Below are 22,092 nucleotides of genomic sequence, written 5' to 3'. Positions count from 1 at the left end.
GTATAGTCTTTCCTTAAAAGCCAAATTTCACGGAATATGTCTAAATAAATTCAGACTTGTTTTCTCTTAAAGATCTTATAAATCTAAAGCAAGCATTACATTCATACTTTTGCTTTATAATCTTAGATAAACATATTTAAATGTATTTCATTGCTTATATCTCTTGTAAGCTTATAGTGTTATTAATTAGTATCATAATAATTAATTTAGTGAGAAAACATGAATATAGTATATTGAAAATATAAAATTATTGAGGGCAGTGGCATTATAATCAAATTATAATGCAGATTTAAACCAGAGAAGTATCATGGAATACAACTGAGTGATTTAAAAAGACACAGACAAAGAAACAATTTACTTGATTAAGAGGAAAAAGAAAATTCACAAATCTTATAAATAGGAATAGTGCTATTTGACTTGTATGAAAGACATGCTGAGAGAGATAAAATGGAAAGATATTCTACATGCTGAAATATAAATTTGAAGTAAAAATATGATTCTGTTGCCTAAAAGTCAGTATCACTGTGAAAATTATATTATCAAGCATACACTATATACTCAGATGTTGCTAGATCTTGTGGGATAAAATAGATATATAGGAAAATGGGAACTGTTTCCTTATTAAGGCTAATTATGGCATATTTTGAGACCTAATGTACATATATTAGAAACAGAGAATGATGAAAAATCTCATGGAGAAACAAGGAGCGGACCTCTTAGAGATGGATAAACCATAATTGTCTAGTCATAAGAATTTGGGGATGGATGTTTAACCACCAGGTGCAAGGAATTCCCAACCAACAAAGAGGACCAAATATGTCACAATTTAGACTGGTTCTGCTGGTGTTTCACAGAGACATCCTGGGACCCGGAGCTGACAGTCAGGGACAAACAATCCATGCTTTAGATTGTGTGCTGTGATGCAATATCTTGCTGTTATGCTCTCTCCTGCCTGGAATGTGAATCATCTCTTCTAGCATACCAACATTGTACACACTAGCCCTTATTAGCTACTCAATAGAAAACAAGCAAAGTATATAGAGGGTTCTATACTATCTATGGTTTCAAGCACCCACTGGAGGTCTTCCTATATATTCTCTACAGATAAGAAACAACCGTTTATTCACACAATGGAATATTATTCAGCATCAAAAGAACCGTATCGAGCCATGACAAGCTGTAGAGACCTAAGTACATGCTACTCAGGGCCCATCTCACTGTGTCCCCCTTTGTATTGCCTTTCCTAGAATACCACACTTGGAACTCACAAGAGCGAGGCAAACAAAACATCCAAACTGGATCACAACCCATCCAGGATGAGGGAAGCAAGCGACAGACATAGGTCAGAATGCTCTAGGTGAGGATGATCTCCTGTTATTATAGGAAATGTCACCGTGAGAATGCGACACCAACAAGTCTTTGGAGGGACAGGGGAGACCATTTCTAGGAGGGAAACAGGAGTAGCAAAGGTCAAGCCAGCCAAAGAAAATCCAGGAAAAATGTGAAAGGTGTTACCATGGCAACAGCGGAAGGTGCCCGATAGAGGAGGCTGGAAGATAAGGTCAGAAAGGAAGGGTAATGCCAGATTATGGCAAAATGGATTCATCAGCTGAGGAGTCTTGGCATTTAAGCACTTCATGCAGTCACAGTGTGACTCTGGGTCCCTTGGGAGCCTCATCCAGCCTTAGTTCCTCTTCCCTCTGATGTAGAAAGAGCAGCCCCTCTCTTGCAGGGAAGCTAGGTGATAAGTGTTTGCCTACTGAGCATCTATCAAAATCGCAGGCACACTGCTACTTAACCTACTCCATCATTTATGGGCACACCAACTCAAGCACCTGCTAGCATTCTGGTCCGAGGCCTACAGGAAAAATGCCTCCTTTCTGGAAAGTATAGGACATCGGAGAAAATACTTGATGAATCCACCTAAGCAGACCATAGACTTAAAGAGGAGCAGAATATCAAATATTATGAAAAGTCCTGGTCATCAATATAGTGGCAATTAACCAAGTTTCCACATGAGTCTCTTGGAATGCACAATAATCATATTATTCCAAAAATACTTTGAACGAACTTGCTCTGCGCAATATGCCATACTGTGTGTCACAGATGTAATGGGGGGCACATGAGGGAAATTTTTTTCATCATGTGGCAATACCCATTAGGCCAATTTAAAGGGGGGAAGAATTTATTTTGGTTCATGCTTTTAGAGACTTCATTCCAAGTCCAGTTGGATCTATTTCTTTGGCTGGAGGTGAGACATAGGCCCATGATGGTGGAAACTTGTGACAGAGATGGAATCCAGGAAAAAGAGGAGACAAAAAGATATACCCTTCCATGGCTTGTCTACAGTGACCAACCTCTTCAAACCAGGACTCTGAGTTCCACAGTTTTACCCCCTTCTATTAGTCTGCTAGAATTTTGAAGGCATCAACAGACTGAGCCATTGGTTAGGAAAGAGCTCCCATGACCTATTCAGTTCTAGAAACCCCTCACAGATACATGTGGAGTTGTGCTCTGCTAAGACAGGCATCTCTCAGTCCAACTAAGTTTACAATCATGGTGGAAGGAGCATTATAATTTCATAAACAGGAACACATCCCAAGAAACTCTAAATACTGAAGGAAGAATACAGCCAAGTAGGACCTTCAGCTGTGGACATCTGGGGAGACCACTCCCAGGCAAGATATAATAGAAATGGATGGAACTCCATAGAAAATACCTATTGGCATTGATTGAAATATAATTGAAAAAAGATGTAATTAATCTGCTTTACTTAATTAACAATACACTAAAACCAGAAAACTAAGAAATGTTTAGAAACTACCCATATTTAAAAATATCCTAAAGTCAAGATTTTGGCATTTAACAGAATACTTGTATATTTTTTAAAAGGAATTCCCGATACCTGGAAGCTAATGTGTTTCTTCTCAATAGCCCACTCAAACACAGGCAACTTTTCACGGGTGAGTTTACATTAGGTTTCAGAGAAAATGAGAGGCTATGTGTGGGCATACCCTAAATTCTTTCCTCATAAAAAAAGCAGGCAAGTAGAGACCATAAAACTTTTTTTTCCAAAAATGCAGCAAGTGAGTATTTATATGCTATTTGTATAAAAATAGTTTAAGTCATTTTCCTGAGAGTGAAAGTGTATAGAGAATTTGGAATGTTGGCCAGAGCCCAGCCCAGCCGAGCCAGAGAGAGGCAATTGTGAGACCCCATGGAAACCCAGCAAACAGCTGGGGGGGGGGGGGATTGGGAGTTGCAGGAAGAACTTCACTTAGAAGATTCTACTGTTGACTTCAACAGTATTACAGAAAGTTAAGCAACTGCAGATTTTTAAATGTATTTTCCATTTATTCACTTATTTACCAGACATCGAACACTTAGAGTAACGCTGGACCCTGGGATACAGAGCCCAAGGAAACAAAATTCTGTTCTTTCCACATGCACAGGGGACAGAAACCAAGCTAATCCTGTTGGTGCTAAAATGGAGGCAGGAAACAGAGTAAAGTTTTGCAAAGAATTCTGAAATTGGGAAGCCCTATTATTTTTCTCCAATCAGAGCTCTTTGGATCTGTAAATATTAGAAGGTGGCTTGGCGATCTCCCATGAATAACTGATAGTCTCCGATAGTCAGACTGGGAAAATGGGCAAGTGTTATTTTGATTTTAGTTTTTTTTTTGTCTTTTACAAATATTTTATCTGCATTTTCCTTTTTACTGATCAGAGGCTGCCAAGGGAATTTATACCAAATGGCACTCAGTGTGGGTTTTGTTCTTTACGGTGTTTGCAAGGGGCATGGACTGAAATGCTGGAAACCCAGGTTTTCCTTCTCACATGCTGGTCACAAAGCAATGTTTGTTTGGTAGCTTTCTGCCTTACACACCACAATACACAGTTTGCAGAGACTGTGACTCCACTCCATACCTTTGAAAGATAGCTTTCACAAGAGTTCCAGGCTGAATTATTCATTATCTTGATTTTTAGCATTTTTTATAGGCAACCAAATAACCTCAAGGCAGGAGAACAAACATTCTAAGAAAAACAACCAAGGACTCCAGCCAAAGTCAGATTCGAAGTCATTTTTTTTCTCAATGGTACCTATACTGGTTTTTGTAGGGTAGGTCTCCAAGTACCACCATTAATTAATTACTTGGTCGAGATATTTGGCAGTTGTGGAGAAAGGTAGGAATAAAAGAGGAAGGAGAGAAAGTTACAAATTCAAAAGCATGTTAACTAGCAATCAGCGATACTAAATTTGAAACACATTTGTGATTAAGGTTTTTTGATTAAAAATTGGCCATCTTTCTATTTCTATCTCAATTTTATTTACCATCCCTATTGTTTTTTTTTTAAATAAGAAAGGTTCATACCCCAGATTTAGGCAGAAGCAGAGAGATAAAAAATTAGGAGGTATTCTCCGGTTGGATGTGGTAACATAGTTGAATCTATCAACCAACCAATTAGCCAATCAAAGGCTCAGAGAGAAGACGTATATATTAATACATTGATTAATATATGTTAACCTAATATTTAATCAAATGCATATATTATATAACACACACACACATATATGTGTATCAGTGACGTTCCTAGTGGGAAACAAATGGCACATCAGGTTAAATTGCATAGAGTTTCATTACAGGTTATTGTAAAAGCCATAGCGAGTGGCTGGAGATAATGGTCAGTGGTTAAGAGCTTGGGTTATTCTTGCAGAGGGACCCAACTTTGGTGGGTTCTGCAGGGTAGCTAGATTGCCTGTAACTCCAACCCCAGAGAATCCAATCCTCTGGCCTCTGAAGACATCTGCACCCATGTGCACAAATCCCAAACATTGACACCCATATATATATATATATATATATTTATATATATATATAATTAGAGGGAGAGAAAAGCAGGGGAGCCAGTTCTTGACAGTGTTGAAGAATTTCAGGGGAAAGTGGAGTCTCCATTGAGAGGGATGGCAGGAATGTGGGCCGCGGAGGAGCTGCTATTGACAGGATGGCATGTGAAACAAGGGCAGGCAGGAACAGCAGGGTAATCTGTGAGCCTAGCCAGGCTGCTGTGTAGACAGAATGCAGTTAGACTACCAGACTGGAAATACAGCGTGGCTGTGGAAGTGTGAGCAAATGGGAGGCATTTATGCTTCTTAAGGACTAAGATTTTGTAGATATTGAAGACTATTTGTTCATAAGAGAGAACTTTAGTCTGGAAGAGAAAATAGTTTCTAGAGAGAAGCTAAAATGTGATCAATTTGGCCTATACTACAATGGTGGGTCTGAATCAGCTTGGAGGATTTGTGAAGAAAGTGATCTCTCTTCCACAAGGCCAGCTGAGATGTTCTGTGGAAGTCCGGAGGAGGCACACACAGACAACGTAGCTAGCCTTCATGAGGCCCAACGCACGGTGCGTATGTGCAAAACTAATTGTCATCAGAGTGAGCTAGGCTTCCAGGACTCTCTGTGTGCTGTCTTCCTGCTTATGTCATTATCATGATGGGTTCTTTACTTACACTGTCTGAGAGGAATGAGGAAGTTGCATAATTTGCTGAAGGCTACACAGACAGTCTGGTTTTCTTTTGTTTCTTACTTTTTTAATTTTTTAAAAGATAAACCTTAACTATACATTCCAGGTTGGACTTGAACTTTAGATCCCAGTGTTGCTGAGCTTGTAACACATCATTGTGCCTGATCCGTTGGTTTGAGTCTAATTATTTTAAGAGTGAATTGATTGGCAATAAAAATACTAATTTTGGTCCTAAGAATACACATTCTGATACAGGTTGCTAAATATGCTTTGAGTATGATTTTTGTCCTAGGAAGTATTTGAAAAAGGTGCTGAAGAAATGCTCTGTTGAGAAGAGGAGGGGAAATGCCAACCTGTGGGCCTTATTCTCCAAAGAGAGTCTGAGTTCCCACAAGCAGGTTCTTAGTTTTTAATCATAATTAATTCTTCAGAATAGCCTAACAGGATACCTAGAAGATACAGCTGTTCAATAAATACTTATGGAGTGGGTGCACAGGATGCTGTTTCAACCCCTTCGGGGTTGGAGGGCAGCAGGAATGAGAGCAGCTGTAGAAGTGTCGGGAAAGCACGGCATCGCGGATGGAAGTAGAGGATGGTTACCAGAAGTGCACACCAGACAACGGGAGACTCTACAAAAGTGATGGGTGGACAGCACTTAGAATGGCTTTGTTTAGAGCCCCATGAGGCCCTGTGGAGTTGGTTCCAGTTGGCTTGGATGAGAGGTCACACCAGTTAAAAATAGATTTTCTTAGTAAGGAACAATAGCCTGCCTTCATTTAACAAGAAACAAACCAAAAAGAAAAAAAAAGGAAGGAAAAAAGAAAATAGGCAGCCTTAGGGTAGATAGGAAGTTTTAATCCTGTCAAAGAGTTCAATTACCCAGGAAGACTGAGTGAGCCTTCTGCCTTCATGGTCACCCTTCTCTCCAGTGGGAACTTAAAAGTAGATGGCCGTAGATGGGAGAAATAAAGAGAGTCCCACTCATATATATACTAAGCATTTACAATGTTTTTCATAGGGTGTGATAACTTTAGAAAGAGAAGAGTTAGATGCTTACACTGTCACAACTTTTGAAGTAAATAATAATCTCTTTGTATCACATGTTCTATTATCACTATTCACAGGATGTTCAAGTATAAGGAGTTATCTTGACAGGTGAGCTCACTAACTTTTAAAGACATAAGCTCTTTCTTACATTTGTATTTCCAATAAATTGTATTTCCTCAGAAGCATAACACTTCATCCAAGAATTTATAAAGTAAGGTTCATTTTAGGAATACATTCAGGGTGAATCAACAAGTATGTGACATGGGGCATCCATGTGCCTGTGACTGGGTAAGGTAATGTTGTATTTCAGCTGGTTTAGTTCTTCAGAGAGATCTTATGAGAACCTGCGAATTGAGTCTATCAACTTACTTCCTCTGTCTGTTTTTAATTTATACTGTATGTATGTATGTATGTATGTATGTATGTATGTATGATGTGTGTGTGTGTGTTCCTGCACATGTGGAGGTCAGAACACAATTTTTGTCCTTCCACCATGTGGGTCCCAGGGACTAAACTCAGGTTTTCAGGCTTGGTGGTAATGCCTTTACTGGCCGAGACAACTTGTTGACCCTTTTTCTTCTTTTATTGGGACAGGGTCTCTCTGCAATCCTCAGGCTGGTCTGCAATTTTCTGTGTAGTGTAGGCTTTCCCTGAACTCAGTTGTCCTCCTGCATCAGGCTTTCAGTGTTAATTACAGATTTTATCACCACACCTGTCCTATATGTATATACAACGAAGCACTCCTCCACGTCCAAATGGAACCATTGAAGTGGAAGAGGAAGGAGTTGGCTCTTTGCTACTCTGTGTCCCCAGACAGGGGCACTCCTCCCCTTCTCTCTCTTCCCATCAGCCTGTTGTTTACACTTGAATGGTTTCCTTGGGAGAAAGAACAAATTTGCCCCTATTCTGGAATAAGATGACAACATTTCTCTGTTATACATTTTGTTTAAATAACAGCTAATCTAGGGAATTACAGAGAATGTCACGACCCCAAACAAAATGGAGATCTAAGTTGCTTTGCCTTTGATAGCTATATGTACACACTTAACCATTTAGTTCTTGTGTAATTTTAGACAGCCAAACAAAATCTGCATGAAGACATAGTGAGTACAGCGTAACAACTTACTTTGAAATCATCTGGTTCTAGAAAGTGTAGTTAATCTGCATGGTGAGTGTCCACAGTGTTTTATTTTCCGTCACAGAAACTTGGATCCATTTTTACCATTGTTGGTATTCAGGCATCTGTATTTGCCAGCCCTTGGGTTTCTGACAGGATACACCCTTAGCTGCAGCCACAAAGAGCACCACCTGTGCACATTCACTACTTTCCCTTTTAAAAGGGCCCTACTCACCTCCCATTTCTCTCTCCCCCTCTGCCTATCTGTTCCTTTCTCTCTGTATTTCTGCCTGTTTCTCCCCTGCTCACCTCTCTTTTCTCTTCTGCCACTCCTGGTCTCAGAGGTCAGTCTCGCCCCTCCCCTCCTCTCTTTTCCCATCCACTTTTCCCTAAATAAAAAACAAACAAACAAAAAAAACCCAAAAAACAAAAAAACAAAGCCCTCCACCAAAGCTCTGTTGCATGGCTTCTTTCTCTCTAGTATTGCCACTTTTTAAAATTACAACAGTCATTTCCTCCTATTCTTAGGGGTTCTCAATATTATTAGAGTAAAGAAGTCAGGCATCAACTAAACGTGATAGATAAATTCAGCTCACAGAATTAAAGAGCTAAGAGCTTTTTGTGAAAATGTCTGGTCACAGAAAAGATGCCCATAAGAACAGATGAACACCACCAACCACATTTGAAGAAGAGGGCAAGATGGTTCAGCTGGGTGAAGGCATTCACTACCAATCTTCAAGGCCCACGTATGATTCCAGAACCCATGTGGTAGAAAGAGAACACTGACTGCCAGCAACTGTCCTCTGACTTCTGTACTCATGTCATGGTATGCACACTCCTTCTTCATATAAACACATAAGTAAATATGAATACATAAAAACTCATATTCCAAAAAAAATAAACAAAACAAAACAAAAAACCTCATATTCCACAATCCCTAAACTCATTAGAGCACTTGAAATCATGATGCTTCCTTTTGGTTGGATGCAACTTGCCATTACTGTTGCACGTAAACATCACATGTCTGTCTATGATCTAAATAACGTCACATGTCTGCAAAGTAAGAGACATTCTTCAAGTTGGCATTGTGCATTCAAACTGTATTGCTTTCTAGTTTGCTTTATGTTTTCTTTAGGTAGAACACAGAAAACGATATTGAGAAAGACCAACATTTTAAAGCACACAAGTCATTCAATTCCAGCCCAGTTTTCCCCATTTTCACGATTCTCATCAATCCTTTCCCATTTTGACACAATATTGTGGAATAGATACAGCCATCGCAGAGTGTGAAAACCAAGAGCATCTTTTCTCCAGCAGTTCCATTGTCTCCTCACTATTTTCAATCGTTCAGTGGCCATCTTAAGACCATCGAGCACATCTATTTGTGACTACCAAACAAACTACTTGAGATTACAAAAATAAAGCTTGATACATACCAACAATCAGCTTTAAAAGACCAGTCCTGTACACATTGATCAGCATCAAAATTTTCCCCCAGGGCCGGGCGGTGGTGGTGCAAGCCTTTAATCCCAGCACTCGGGAGGCAGAGGCAGGCGGATCTCTGTGAGTTCGAGGCTGGGCTGGACCGACAGCCTCGAAACCAATACAGAGAAACCCTGTCTCGTAAAAAACAAAAAACAAAAAAAAAATTCCCCCAGGGAGGAAAAAAATGTAACTGCAATTCATGTAAGGCTACATGAAGTTTTTTTTTAACACACTGCAATGTAATGCTAAAAAGCCATACTTTTCTTACATTTTGAGAACAGCAGGTTTATTTGCTAAATCAACAATAAAATTTCCCACAGAAATCAATGAGATTGGTGCATTTTAGATACTTAGATTTCTATTTTAAGGTGGAATTTCACTCTAAAATAGGTAGAGAAAACACAACTCAAATGTCAACTCACCAGCCATTTCCTTTTCTCCAATACATGGAACGGCCTGAAAAACAGAAAAGAGATGCACACAATTACAATACTACTAGATAATATTAACTAATATCACTAGGATTAATGTATCATAAATGTAGTAAAAACTAGATCTAGACAGTGGAAAAAATAAGCATTGTGGAGCAGTCTGTGAAGCCAATAGTCCTGGCTGTGAGAGCCACATCCATTCAGTAATGTTTTCGGGTCTGAAGCTAGAATTCCTCTATATTTTCTTTACATGATATTGCCACTATATTAGGCTAATATATTCTCTGACTTTGAATGGATTTCCTTGTCCTATTTTTGGGAGATCCACAAAGCGAATTACTTTGTGTCTGGGCATTTCAAGTCTTTGATCTTTCTCCACTGCCAGTAAGCACTTGAGTGAGCTATCAGCCTCTTTTACAGCATTCACCTGCGTTCACAATGTTGTCAGCAATTTAAAGGCTTCTGTTGCCAGTACTCTTAATCACCAAACAGAACTTGATGTTAAAAACCCTTCCCCTGCAGACACAATACAATTTTGTCATAGAACATGGGATAAATTGAGCTGGTACTGATCTGGGAGCTTGCTCCCTGGTGACTGGTTTGCATGGTACCAGAGAGTATTATGCAGTATGCTGAGGGAGAGAAGTCATCAATAGTCTCACCCAGCTGTGGGTCCTAAAACTTTGAGAATGACCAGCCTGGCAAGATACCCCCATAGGTGCAATAGGGGCATGGGCTGCTGGGATAACTGAATATAGTTCCCTCTGTAAGGCATTCCAGGTACCCAGAAGAAGAAATAGCCTTACTAACTTACTGTTACTCTAGGCAGGGATTCTATGGATTAATTTATTGACATAAAAGGCTTTAAAAAGTCCATCCAATTTCATTATTATTTTTATTATTTTATAAATGTAAAACTCTGAATGAGTAAAATGACATGTCCCAAAAGCTTATGAAGCACAAATGTTAAGGCTATTGTTTGTGAATACCCAAAATGAATTAAGCAGCTTGAATTTCTAGTTCTCAATTTTTCTTTTCTAAAATAACACAGAGGCATTAATTTTGTGTGTGTGTGTGTGTGTGTGTGTGTGTGTGTGTGTGTGTGTGTGTGTGTGTGTGTGGTGCATGTGGACGAGTGTAGGGGTGTAATCGGACATGTCTCTCCTGCCTACCAGTTCCCAAATAACCACTCTGAGGCTTTTATCAGGCCTGCTATAGCTAACTCTTCCATTTTAAGTTAGCCCATATTCCTCCTTATTTACACTCTGCCACATGGGGTATTTTTATTAGCAGGGCATGTTCATCTCCTGCTCCCTCTGCATCTGGCTGGTGACCCTTGACTCTGCCCTTCTCCTTTCCCATCATCCTTAGTTTTGATGCCCTGCCTATACTTCCTACCTGGCTCCTGGGCAGACCGCATTTCATTAAATCAGTTTGAGTGACAAACCTTTACAGTGTACAAGAGGCTTATTCCACAGCATTTGCGTATGCCTGTATGTATGCACATAGATCAGAGAGGCTTTTACAAGTCTATGAGTTCCATCCATTGAGATTTCTATGTGACAACCTCTGATTATAACTACCTAGTGATTCTTCTGTCTTCAGGAACAACAACAGAGCTAAGACAAGAAAGGTGTGATGAGAGAGAGAGAGAGAGAGAGAGAGAGAGAGAGAGAGAGAGAGAGAGAGAGAGAGAGAGAGAATTGGAGAACTGAAGCAAAGAGGGACACACACACATAGACAGAGACAGAGAGGAGACAGACACAGAGACAAATAGACATAGAGACAGAGAGAAAGACAGGGAGAGAGACAGACAGAGAAAGACACACACTGAAGGAGACTTCCTTGATGAAGCTTGAGAGTAGGGAAACAGTTAGAAGGAAGTTCAAAGCATTTCCCACTTAGCAAAATAATAGCAGTCGGTTCTCTATGACCTCCTTAGTCAACGAGGTTTGCACAAGTTTATAGTACTAACTATGAATGCTGTCTTGTGGGGCGGGCCTTAAATACAATCAGATAACCATTGGTCATTTCCCTAACATTCACATTCATGCCACTACTGCACTCATGGGGGTATCTTGCCAGGCTGGTCATTATCAAAGTGCTAGGTAAGACTGTTGATGACTTCTCTCCCTCAGCATACTGCATAATACTCTCTGGTACCATGAAAACCAGTCACCAGGAAGCAAGCTTCCAGATCAGTACCAGCTCAATTTATCCTATGTTCTGTGACAAAATTGCATGGTGTCTTCAGGGGAAGGGTTTTTAACATCAAGTTCTGTTTGGTCACTAAGAGTACTGGCAACAGAAGCCTTTAAATTGCTGACAACATTGTGAATGCAGATGACAGGGAATTAAAGGATATTCATGGAGGAAGACCTCTGCACAAATCATCTCACACTTACTTAGTGTGTAGTACATATAGGGTATACATTTAAACTTTTACCTGCACAAATCCACTCAATCATCAGAACTATCAAATAAAACCATACAGATTACAATAGCTTGTGTGTGGTCCTATGGTCAATTATGGAAGTTGGGCATACCTCTGGGGATGTTGACCTCCATGCCTACTCATTAGAGCATTGTGGTTGATGGAGGAAACAAGTCTGTGAGGTTCTCTGGCAAGAAATTGACTGAATATATATATGTGGGGTGTGTGTGTGTGTGTGTGTGTGTGTGTGTGTGTGTGTGTGTGCATATGAATATATTTGTTTTGGATAGTAGAAATTAGGCAATTGTCCTCTTTTTATACTTTGGGCATTTAAGATAAATTAAAACTCTTGTCCCACACTACAAGTTGACTAGCAACAGACAGACATTTCCCATATTTTATTTGATTATAAAAATGTATCCTGAGTATGTAGAATATTTAATAAAATTATAATTATGGAGTTGAATTATAAGACAAAAATATTTTACCCTTAATATGCTCCATGTTCATATTTCATGTGGCTAATGCTGATTATTTTGGAATTTTACCATCTTCCACAGGCTGTTTTAATTTTCCAAATCTCATTTCCATTAAGTAACTGCAACAGTCATATTACAAAGCAGCAAAATAAAGAGAGTCAAAGTTTAATGTGCCTAGATGGTGATAATCTCTCTTTTCAAGCAAGTCCACATCAAAATAACAATTGGATAGCTCTCCACTGACTTTGCTTTTGAAGGCAGGCTGTCTCTCCAGAAAGTGATCTATGCACAAGCTGATTAAATTTGTGAAATTGGGCAGGGATGTAATGCATTGAAGTAATTAGAAAATGCTGACACTTAGTATTCAGTTAAAGCTTTTTGTTGACTCTTAATTACATGTCTTACAGTATCATGGGTACAAAAATCAACTATTTTCTTCAATCTGGAAATCATAATCTACTTGACAAAGACACAAGAAAAGACAACAGATAGTTCCACACAGTGGATGTTGAGTGACAGTAATCAGCTCTATCCCTGGCATGGTGTTGAAGGAAATGACTAGGTAGATGATTAACAGTTCCCAGGTGCAGGGCTGGAGAGGTGACTCAGTGATCAAGAGCACTTGCTGCTTTTACAGAGGTCCCAAGTTTGATTCCCAACACCCTCCTTGAATAACTTAACCTGACACCCTCTTTATGCATCCTGGGGCACCCACATATGTTGCATAACACATGTACACATTAATAAAAATATAAATAAATCTTAAAACAAAAGATAACCCAGGTGGATATGGAATGGTTTCAGGCACTGGACACTTGGGAGGCGTTGCTCAGAAGACTGTCTTTTCACCCTTGACTTCCAAGATGGGCGTGACAAGTACAGTTGGGTCTTTGTTTTGGGGTCTCACAATGTTCAGTTATCTATCCTTGGGATTACCAGAGACTTCTCATCAAAGATGGCTGTACATACCCAAGTGCAAAGTAGCCGTTCATCAAATGTTTATGGAATGAACATATCAAGTTCAATTGTTGCTTATGAGAAAGTTCCCATGGAAAGCATATTTTTGAGTTTGTTAGGGTCCCTTGTTAATAGCTGCCATATGTTTCATTTGAACTACCTCTTCAGGAAGTTGTTTAACATTTCTGGCAATAAAGCAATTAAATAGGGTTTTCTGTTGGCCATATGGGTTCACTGTAACTTCATATTTTCTTCTCTCTCAATGGAACAAAGGGAAGTCTACTAATAACTTCCAAATGAGAGTGAAAATCATTCATATTTTGTTATTCTCCTCTATGATATTCAAATGATAGAAAAATCACCATTCCTATGGTTCCAAACAATCACTACCTGCATAGTCTGACTTTCCAATAGCTTTCCCAGGGAAGTGTCCTAGACTATGTTGGCTAATTAAGGTCATTTTACACTTGAAATTTTTTTAAAACGTCATTGAGAAGTAAGCTCTTTAGTAAAGGAAGAGGAAATAATTTGCCTTAATGAGCACTTTTAAAGCTGTGTGTGGGCACTTAGCCGGCTGCTCATGTTTTGGGATATGAAATGTCCTTAAGGAAGTGCTGACTTGGACATCTTTTGTGGAAATGTTACCTATGTATGTCATGCCCTTTGGTTGCCTGAGAGGACAGCACTCTGCATCGATGGGATGAACTCTGCCTGACACCTTTGGGGACTTACAGCAACCACTACACAACTCTAGACAGCAGCATAAGGAAAAGATGTCAACTCAGAATGCACTCCAGCACAATGTCAATAGAAAGATTCTGGTTGATCTAGTTTCTTCTGGATGACCGGAATGATATCATTTTCCTCTAGAATGAATTGATTTTATCAATATGCTTTTTCCTTCAGTTATATAAAATATTTTCTTTTGATTATTTGCAATTAGCACCATACAATGTCACTATCAAAAAGGATTTTTTTTGATGGTCAATGTTTTCAAAGAATAGGGAAGAAGTCTAGAAGATACACTTCTGGGCTCCATGAAAAGACAGTTCCTTTGTTTCCTTTACACAAAGAGCCCTGCCTGGCAGTTTTGTTTCATCTTTGTCTCTATTTCTCTGTCTCTGTCTTTCACTCTTTGTCTCTCATTCTCCCTTTCTCTATGTGTGTGCTTATTCTCTGTCTCTCTGTGTGTTTTGTGTGTGTGTTCATTAGGAATTCTTTCAAATATTATAGATGTTTACATAGAAGTGTCTGAAATATTTTGATTTTTTTTCTGTAAGAATTTACTTCATTTCCCCTTTTAAAAATAGTTAAATTCAGCCGGGTGTTGGTGGGGCAGGCCTTTAATCCTAGCACTTGGGAAGCAGAGGCAGCTGTAGCTCTGAGTTCCAGACCAGCCTGGTCTACAAGAACTAGTTCCAGAATAGCCTCCAAAGCCTCAGAGAAACCCTGTCTTGAAAAACCAAAAAAAAAAAAAGTTAAATTCATAAGGAATTAGTGACAGCATAATTTATTCTCTTCCTTTAAAATGCTCATATTTTTTTCTCAAAAGCAGTTTATGGAGAAAATTTCACAATGAGTAATTATGTCCTTAGAAATGATGGGAAAGTATCATTTGGTGCTGAAGAGTCTGGGCCTCAGATGAGGGCTTAAGAGTCCATCGTAGGCCATGGTAGGAGGTTGGGATTCACTCTTGACAACAGGAAGAGTTAGTGATTTGCAATGTTTGAGCAGTCATGAGAGGAAATATTGAAGAAAAGTGGCTACATGGGGAATGGGTTTGGTTCCTCTCTTTGTCATTTGAAGATTTGTTTGAAATTATTTCAGTGTGTAACACAGCCATCCACTCAATGTTTCGGTTTGCTTTCATATGAACGAAGACTCTCATTGGAAAGTGGAGTCTGATGGGCAATATGATATCTATTCTGGGTTAGGAAGTGTTTCCCTAGCTTTGGAGGTTATCTTTCAGGAACATCTCCATGGTGGAGGATTTAGAAGTCATCAAACTTCAGTTCTCCAAGGGCCAGTTTCATAATTTCTCCTGTATCTATCTATAAATTGTTTGATACTTTAAAAAAAAGTTTAAAGAAATGCCTTCTTTCAAACTTGCTTTTCATAGAAAAAATTCATGTATTTGTGGATTTGCATTTGTTGGCTATATTATTTGTCATTCATACTCAGTTAAGTGGCTATGCAAATTTATCACGCTTGCCTCTCTTATGGTCTATGTGTCATTCTTGGAAAGTATTCCTTTTGTTCTTTCTCCATCATGGCGGCTATAAAGATGCCCAACTCTCAGCAGGCTAATTAATTGCACAATGCTGCAGAGACTTGGCTGCCAAACTGGAGCTAGAGTAGAACCTACTAGACAGCACTGCTCTTCTACCACAGGGAGCCCTCCAGTCACCATGGCTTTCTCTCTCCCAGGGCTCTAGGCTTCCCAGTGCTCAGGAATCCATTTACCTGACTTTCTAATCTAATATGAATAGATGATGTCATATTGCCCATTAGGCTCCACTTTCCAGTGAGATTATTCATTCAAATGAAAGTAAACTGAGATCATTGAGTGGATGGCTGCATTTGTCACCCACCTCTCAAGTTTCTTCAAATTAAAATGAATTTCATATATGATCAATAATTAATAAATTATCAATATACAGCAGGCATAAAATTACATGTCATATATGTAATGTTAGTCAAGAGAATGAGATAAAAGCAGATATACTTTTGAATATATAAGAGTATTTGTTAATAATTTAACATAATTCCATGTAATTACTAGTTTAAAAGTATTGTGAATGTGTTTTCTTTTTCTTCTTAGTCTCTGAGAAGGCTAAGAGACAAAATACTATTTAATTCATACCTATCTGGGACATGATACATATTACCAATTATATTAAAATAAAAACTTAAATTCACTTCAACCGTTCAGTGTCTATATAATTATCTATCTCCCCCAAGTGTAGTATTATTCACAATGTTTCATTATCTGCAGCTTACAACCTTGGGTCAGAGCCCTACCCCATCACATCAGAGCAGCAGACAAGTACAGATGAAAACCGCTTGAATAACACCCATAAATTTACTTATGACAAACTCTGACCTTGTTCACCGAATTGGAATTTATTTTTATCACACCTTGCTCCATGTAAGTGAGCTTTTGGCTGGGACCCAGAAACATTTTTGTTGCAGTGAGATAGTTGTTGTAGTGCTAAGCACTAACAAATTTGGTTTGAAATATGTATCTTTTAGGCTTTGTAACCTCTGATGCCCACAGTGCCAGGATTGGTTACGATGCATATATTCCTCCCTGAAGGCTCTTAAATGCTTTTCAGCTCTACTTAAGCTTCTTATTGTAGGCCTAAGGGGACAGATACTACTGAAAGTGGAAATGAAGGAGGAAATTTGGAGTTGTAGAACATTCGTTGAAACCAAAATACAGCATGACAACTGTTGGAAATGAGACTGATAATAAATATAGCTGAATATTTGATGTCTGAAAGTTGGGAATCCTGTTAACATTGATAGTCTTTTTGCTTCCTGGCCACCATGAGGTGAACTCTGCCCTTTATCCTGATGCAGATACTGCCTTGTCAACAGGCCTTCAGGCAAAGGAGCAAACTGGACATATATAGAAATCTCTGAAAACAATGAGCCAAGATAAAGCTTTTCTTCCTTAGCAACAGAACCTAGATCTTCTAAGTTGTCCTGCCCATTGGAGGATGGACGCTGAGGTGCAGGTATGTCCAGGTATTGTTTCTGAGGTAGAAGCCCGGGTCAACCTGGAAAATGTCAGAGGTCTCTGCCATCCAAAGAAAAGTGGGTTCATTTTGAGGCAAAGTTGCTGTTACTTTTGGTGTTCTCTCTCTCTCTCTCTCTCTCTCTCTCTCTCTCTCTCTCTCTCTCTCTCTCTCTCTCTCTCTCTCTCTCTTTGGTTTTTCGAGACAGGGTTTCTCTGTATTGTTTTGGAGCCTGTCCTGGAACTTGCTCTGTAGACCAGGCTGGCCTCGAACTCACAGAGATCCGCCTGCCTCTGCCTCCCGAATGCTGGGATTAAAGGTGTGTGCCACCAACACCTGGCTTGGTTCTCTCTTATGACCAACATAATAATTGTTTTAGCACAAATGTCCTTTTCAACAAAGGCATGGGCCTCCAACTCAATTTCTCTGACTTCAGAGTGGTCCTGAGTCTCAGTTTTGTGTTGGGCTCTGTTGCTCCATGTTTCCTTTCTTCCGTGTTCTTTCCTTCAGGAAAGCTGATCTGGGAGGTAGGCAGAATCAAATAACCTAGAAAGCCTAACTTAATTTTGATTGACATAGATGTCCCTATCAGAAGGCTCACATTTGATGATACAAGATACCAATAAATGCATTAAAATAAATCACTATGGTTCGCATGTCCACCTGTGGTAGTCTTGTCTGTCATACAAGACGCAGATGCAGAGATCAAATTTCTCAGTTTAATATGGAACCTAAGACGAATGGCAACTACGAGATAGCAGCTTCTCCCACTCTATCCACATTTAATCTAACGAATATCCCCAGCCACCTCTGTCCCTCATTCACGAATAATACGGAGGTTATCGAAGCACACTGATATAAGTGGTGACTCCTTATTTCAGGTCATAATGGAACCTCTGGGGCTGTTCTGCTATGGCTCTCATGATCCATGAGGCAGCTGTGCTCTGGTGCCAACTGCAGCCTGCAAGAGGGCAGTGTAAGGAAGGTTCCTGTGAAATGGGCGGGCTGAGCTAGTGGAGAGGTTTGGCTGAGGAGGGTCAAGTGGTGGTTTTCTCTTGATGCAGTGATTTGGTCATTTCTTGCATGGAATGCCTTTGTAAGGGTGATGTTGAACAGCATGCCTTTCTGTCTATTAATTAAAATTAATGTTAACAACTGGTTTAGCTGTCAGAGGAGTTCCAGTTTGGAGAATTTATATGCAAACCCTACAGGGTTCACATATATTCAGGGAGGGGCTCATGAGCCTCTCCTCTCCCAGAGACATTATTGTCATTGGGGGAGGGGATGGTAGTCTTCAGTGGTGTAACTACTGATAACTTACCCAAGCAAATAACCCTGCATTCATGCTCATGCAGGGGACCCTGATTACACTCGGCTGGGCAGAGCAAATCAAGCAAACAAGCAAAGAAGACAAGGAATTAGGAGCAGGGCTTGACTAGAAGCAGAGGTGTAGGCATAGTATGAAGGTATGGGTGTAAGAATGGCCAAAATGCAGTATATATGTGTATGAAGCTACAAAATAATAATCTCCTCTTAAGTGAAAGTCGAGAGTACTCAGATTAAGAGAAAAACAATTCTTTGGGAGGTTGCTAAGATCCTCTGTGAACTGTGTTACCCTGCAGAGTCATTGCTGATCTCAGTGTCTACTTAATAATTTAAACATCACTGTGTTTACAACAAGCATAAAATGAGAGTTCTATGATCCCGGCATCCACTGGGGTCCTGGGGCATACTCAGCAATGATAGGGTAGGACCCCTGCACAGAAGACAGGGAAGACTTCTGGATCCCCATTTACAAGAGAAGGCAGAGGCTAGGGAGAGTAGAAACGATAGAAAAGGGTTGAGAAAGGAATACTAGGGAGGGAAGGGACGCAAGCCAGAGAGTCTGCTTACAGTTGTCAGTCATTTCTTTTTCTTTTTCTTTTTCTTTTTTCTTTCTTTTTTTTTTCAGTTTCTCCAGTCAGGGTTTTCTTGCATAACCAACATGGCTGTCTTGGAACTCACTTTGTAGACCAGGCTGGCCTCGAACTCACAGAGATTCACCTGCCTCTTCCTTCCAAGAGCTGAGATTAAAGGTGTGCACCACCAACACACAAATGGTGTCAGCCATTCTTCAGAAGACTAAGCAAAATACTTCAATGACATAGTCAACAGGCAACAACTTACTGATTGACACTGAATGCTTGCTTTATGCCAGCCACTGTTTTTTTTGTTCCTTCCTTTAAAAAATAACTTTTATTAAATTTGTTCTTTGAAAATGTCCTATCCCTTGTGGTGGTTTGAGTGAGAAGTGTCCTCCATAGGCTCAGGTATTTGAACACTGTTGGCATTTTGGGAAGATCAGGATGGACAGGTATTCTGGTACTTGGGAGTCACAGAATACTGAGTGTTACACAGCTCAGATGGAAAGGTATCCTGGAGCTCGGGAGTCACCGACTACCATAGGCTGTAGTAAGCATAGCAGCTTACAGCCCTGCCTCAGGGAAAGGCTTCCCCAGTGGATCGGCTCTGCTCCGGCAGGACAGGGTCTTCCATCTGGGGATGTTTGCCCAGTGTAGCAGTTTTGCTCCTCCAGTAGGAGAGGGTTTCCTGGACGAAGTTGCAACAGTTCAGCTCTGCTCTGGAGAGTGGAGTGTAATAACTCCGCTCTGGCAAAAGTGTTACAGCCCTGCTCGCTCTGCTCTGCCCAGGGTCACCTCTGCTCCGCCGTCATCAAAAGGGTTTATTTGAAGGAAGCAGCTGGACTGACCAAGCTGAACTTACACAGGGTTTATATAGGGATTCTTGGGGGGCAGGGGAAGTTTTTGGGATTGGTCCAATTTTAGTGCTGAGCTCAGATTGGCTAGATCTCCTACCCAAGGATTGATTAGTTTTCTGCACAGGATTAGGGTCAGATTTGGCTCTGGTTTCAGGGCCAAAGTGTGTTTCTTTGGTCCTTTTTAGCCTTTTGGCTCCAATTTTAGGGCCAGGGTGCATTTCTTTCACTGACTCTGATTCCAGGGACAAAGTGTTTTCCTTTGGCACTGGTTTCAGGGCTGGGGTATATTTCTTTGGTTCTGGTTGCAGGGCCAAGGTGTGTTTTTTGTGGTTCTGATCAGGGTGTGCTTCTTTGACTGGTCCCTTTTTCCTACAAACACTAGGTCCCCTGTGGGTGACACTGTTTGGGAAGGTCATGGAACCTTTAAGAAGTACATCATTGAGCCAGCCTTTGAGGATTTATAGCCTTATCCACTTCTCTCTGCTTCCTGTGTGTGGAGGAACATATGATCAGCCAGCTTCCTGCTTCTGCCTCTATGGCATGCCTTCCCCATCTCAATGAACTCTATTACTCAGGCTGAGCCAAGAAAGCTCTTTTTCCTTCAGTTGCTTTGGTCCTGGTATTTTTGTTTTTTAAATCACAGCAATAGAGCAGTAACTCATACAGCCCTCCCTCACTGAGCATCCCCACAATCTCCAATTTCTACTTCCTTCTTTACAGGCCCTCTTTCCCCATCCATGCCCTTTTTGTTTTCTTTTGTGACTTTCTGAGTTTAACCAGGGACACCAGTGTCAAATGAGTTTGGAGCTATCCAATGGAGACTGGTGGGTTCGTTAGTGGTTATACAACTGGAGATGTCTTCCCCTTCTCTAGCACCCACTTAGCCATAGCATCCCTGGATCCCAATTCATGATTGATCATTGATAGGCCCAGCCCTTCTGCAGGGCCATTACAGGCAGACACAGCTGATTGCCCTGGCTGTGTCTTCTCATAACATTTGTCCACTTTTTCTGACATTGACATTTTTTTTCCTGCTCTCCTTCTATGATGTTCCCTGAGTCATGGAGGGAGCCGTATAAACATCCTGTTTCGGGTTGTCACTTATTCTCAGCACCTTGAGCAGCCACATGTTTCTTTTCAGATAAATGTCCCTCTCAGCTTTAATCAGAGAAGCTTTTGTTTGCAGCGAGAGGTGGTGAATACAGATAGCTGCGCTATCTGCCGGACGCTCACGGAGCTCCGTGGATGCAGCATCTGTGAATCATCATCTGTGATGGGGTAGGCTTTTCGTTGATGCAGCTCCTTTCGACTCATCCACACTCCTGTTTGTAATTCCTTACTGATGCTCCTATAAGGAACCCCAGTGCACCCTCTAGCTTACTGAGCTAGGCTTAGGTGAAATGCATATATTTCTTTTTAGCTGTTGTGAATCTCCTGTCTGCATTGCATGGATGTTTGTTTTGATCTCTTTAGAAAAGGTTATCCAACACCCCTATTCTTAATTTTTTGTCTACACTGCCTCTCCTGGGTTTGAACATTTCATTTTCTATCAATATTCTGCACTGTGGGTAAAAGTAAGTTAGACAGGATATTGCTTTCAGCTGCTGAAAATAAGACACAAGTGAGTGGAATGTGGGTGGGAAGGGGGAGCTGAAGGCCGGCTATTGTTGACATGCTCAGTGAGTCAATGCTATGGCTTGAATAGGAACAATGAATTCTCACACAATGTTAAACCCTTTTACACTATGTGAGCTCTGGGCTGCCCAAACCTTCCCTCTTCACCTTCTAAATCAGACATTACCGGCAAAGGGAACATTTACCAAAACAAAGGAGACATCTGTGTCTTTTTCTCTCATTTTGTGTGAGTACGAGCGTGCGTGTGTGCGTGCGTGCGTGCGTGCGTGTGTGTGTGTGTGTGTGTGTGTGTGTGTGCCTGAATAGGACAGAAGAGGATGTCAGATCTCAGAAGTTGAAGTCACAGGTGGTTGTCACCCAGTGTGGGTGCTAGGAACTGGGCTCTGGTTTGGTGCAAGAGCTTTGTAACCACTGAGCCACCTTTTCATGCCACCAGCTTTATTTTTATAACTACGTTAGAGAATGCACATTTTCACGAGA

General features: G+C 40.4%; 1 protein-coding gene across 3 annotated transcripts in view; it reads right to left on the bottom strand.

Annotated features, from left to right (window-relative positions):
- The window catches only part of Dlc1 (DLC1 Rho GTPase activating protein), a 359,377-nt gene that overhangs the window by 183,776 nt on the left and 153,509 nt on the right, over positions 1–22,092 (bottom strand). For all 3 annotated transcript variants that reach the window (XM_040731982.1, XM_040731981.1, XM_040731983.1), the window contains exon 5: positions 9,601–9,634. In XM_040731982.1, coding sequence (XP_040587916.1) covers positions 9,601–9,634 — 34 coding nt within the window. The remainder of the gene's footprint in view (positions 1–9,600; positions 9,635–22,092) is intronic.

Source organism: Mesocricetus auratus, unplaced genomic scaffold, assembly GCF_017639785.1.
Source record: "Mesocricetus auratus isolate SY011 unplaced genomic scaffold, BCM_Maur_2.0 Super-Scaffold_100026, whole genome shotgun sequence".
Classification (NCBI taxonomy): domain Eukaryota; kingdom Metazoa; phylum Chordata; class Mammalia; order Rodentia; family Cricetidae; genus Mesocricetus; species Mesocricetus auratus.
This window is presented reverse-complemented; position numbering and strand designations above follow the sequence as displayed.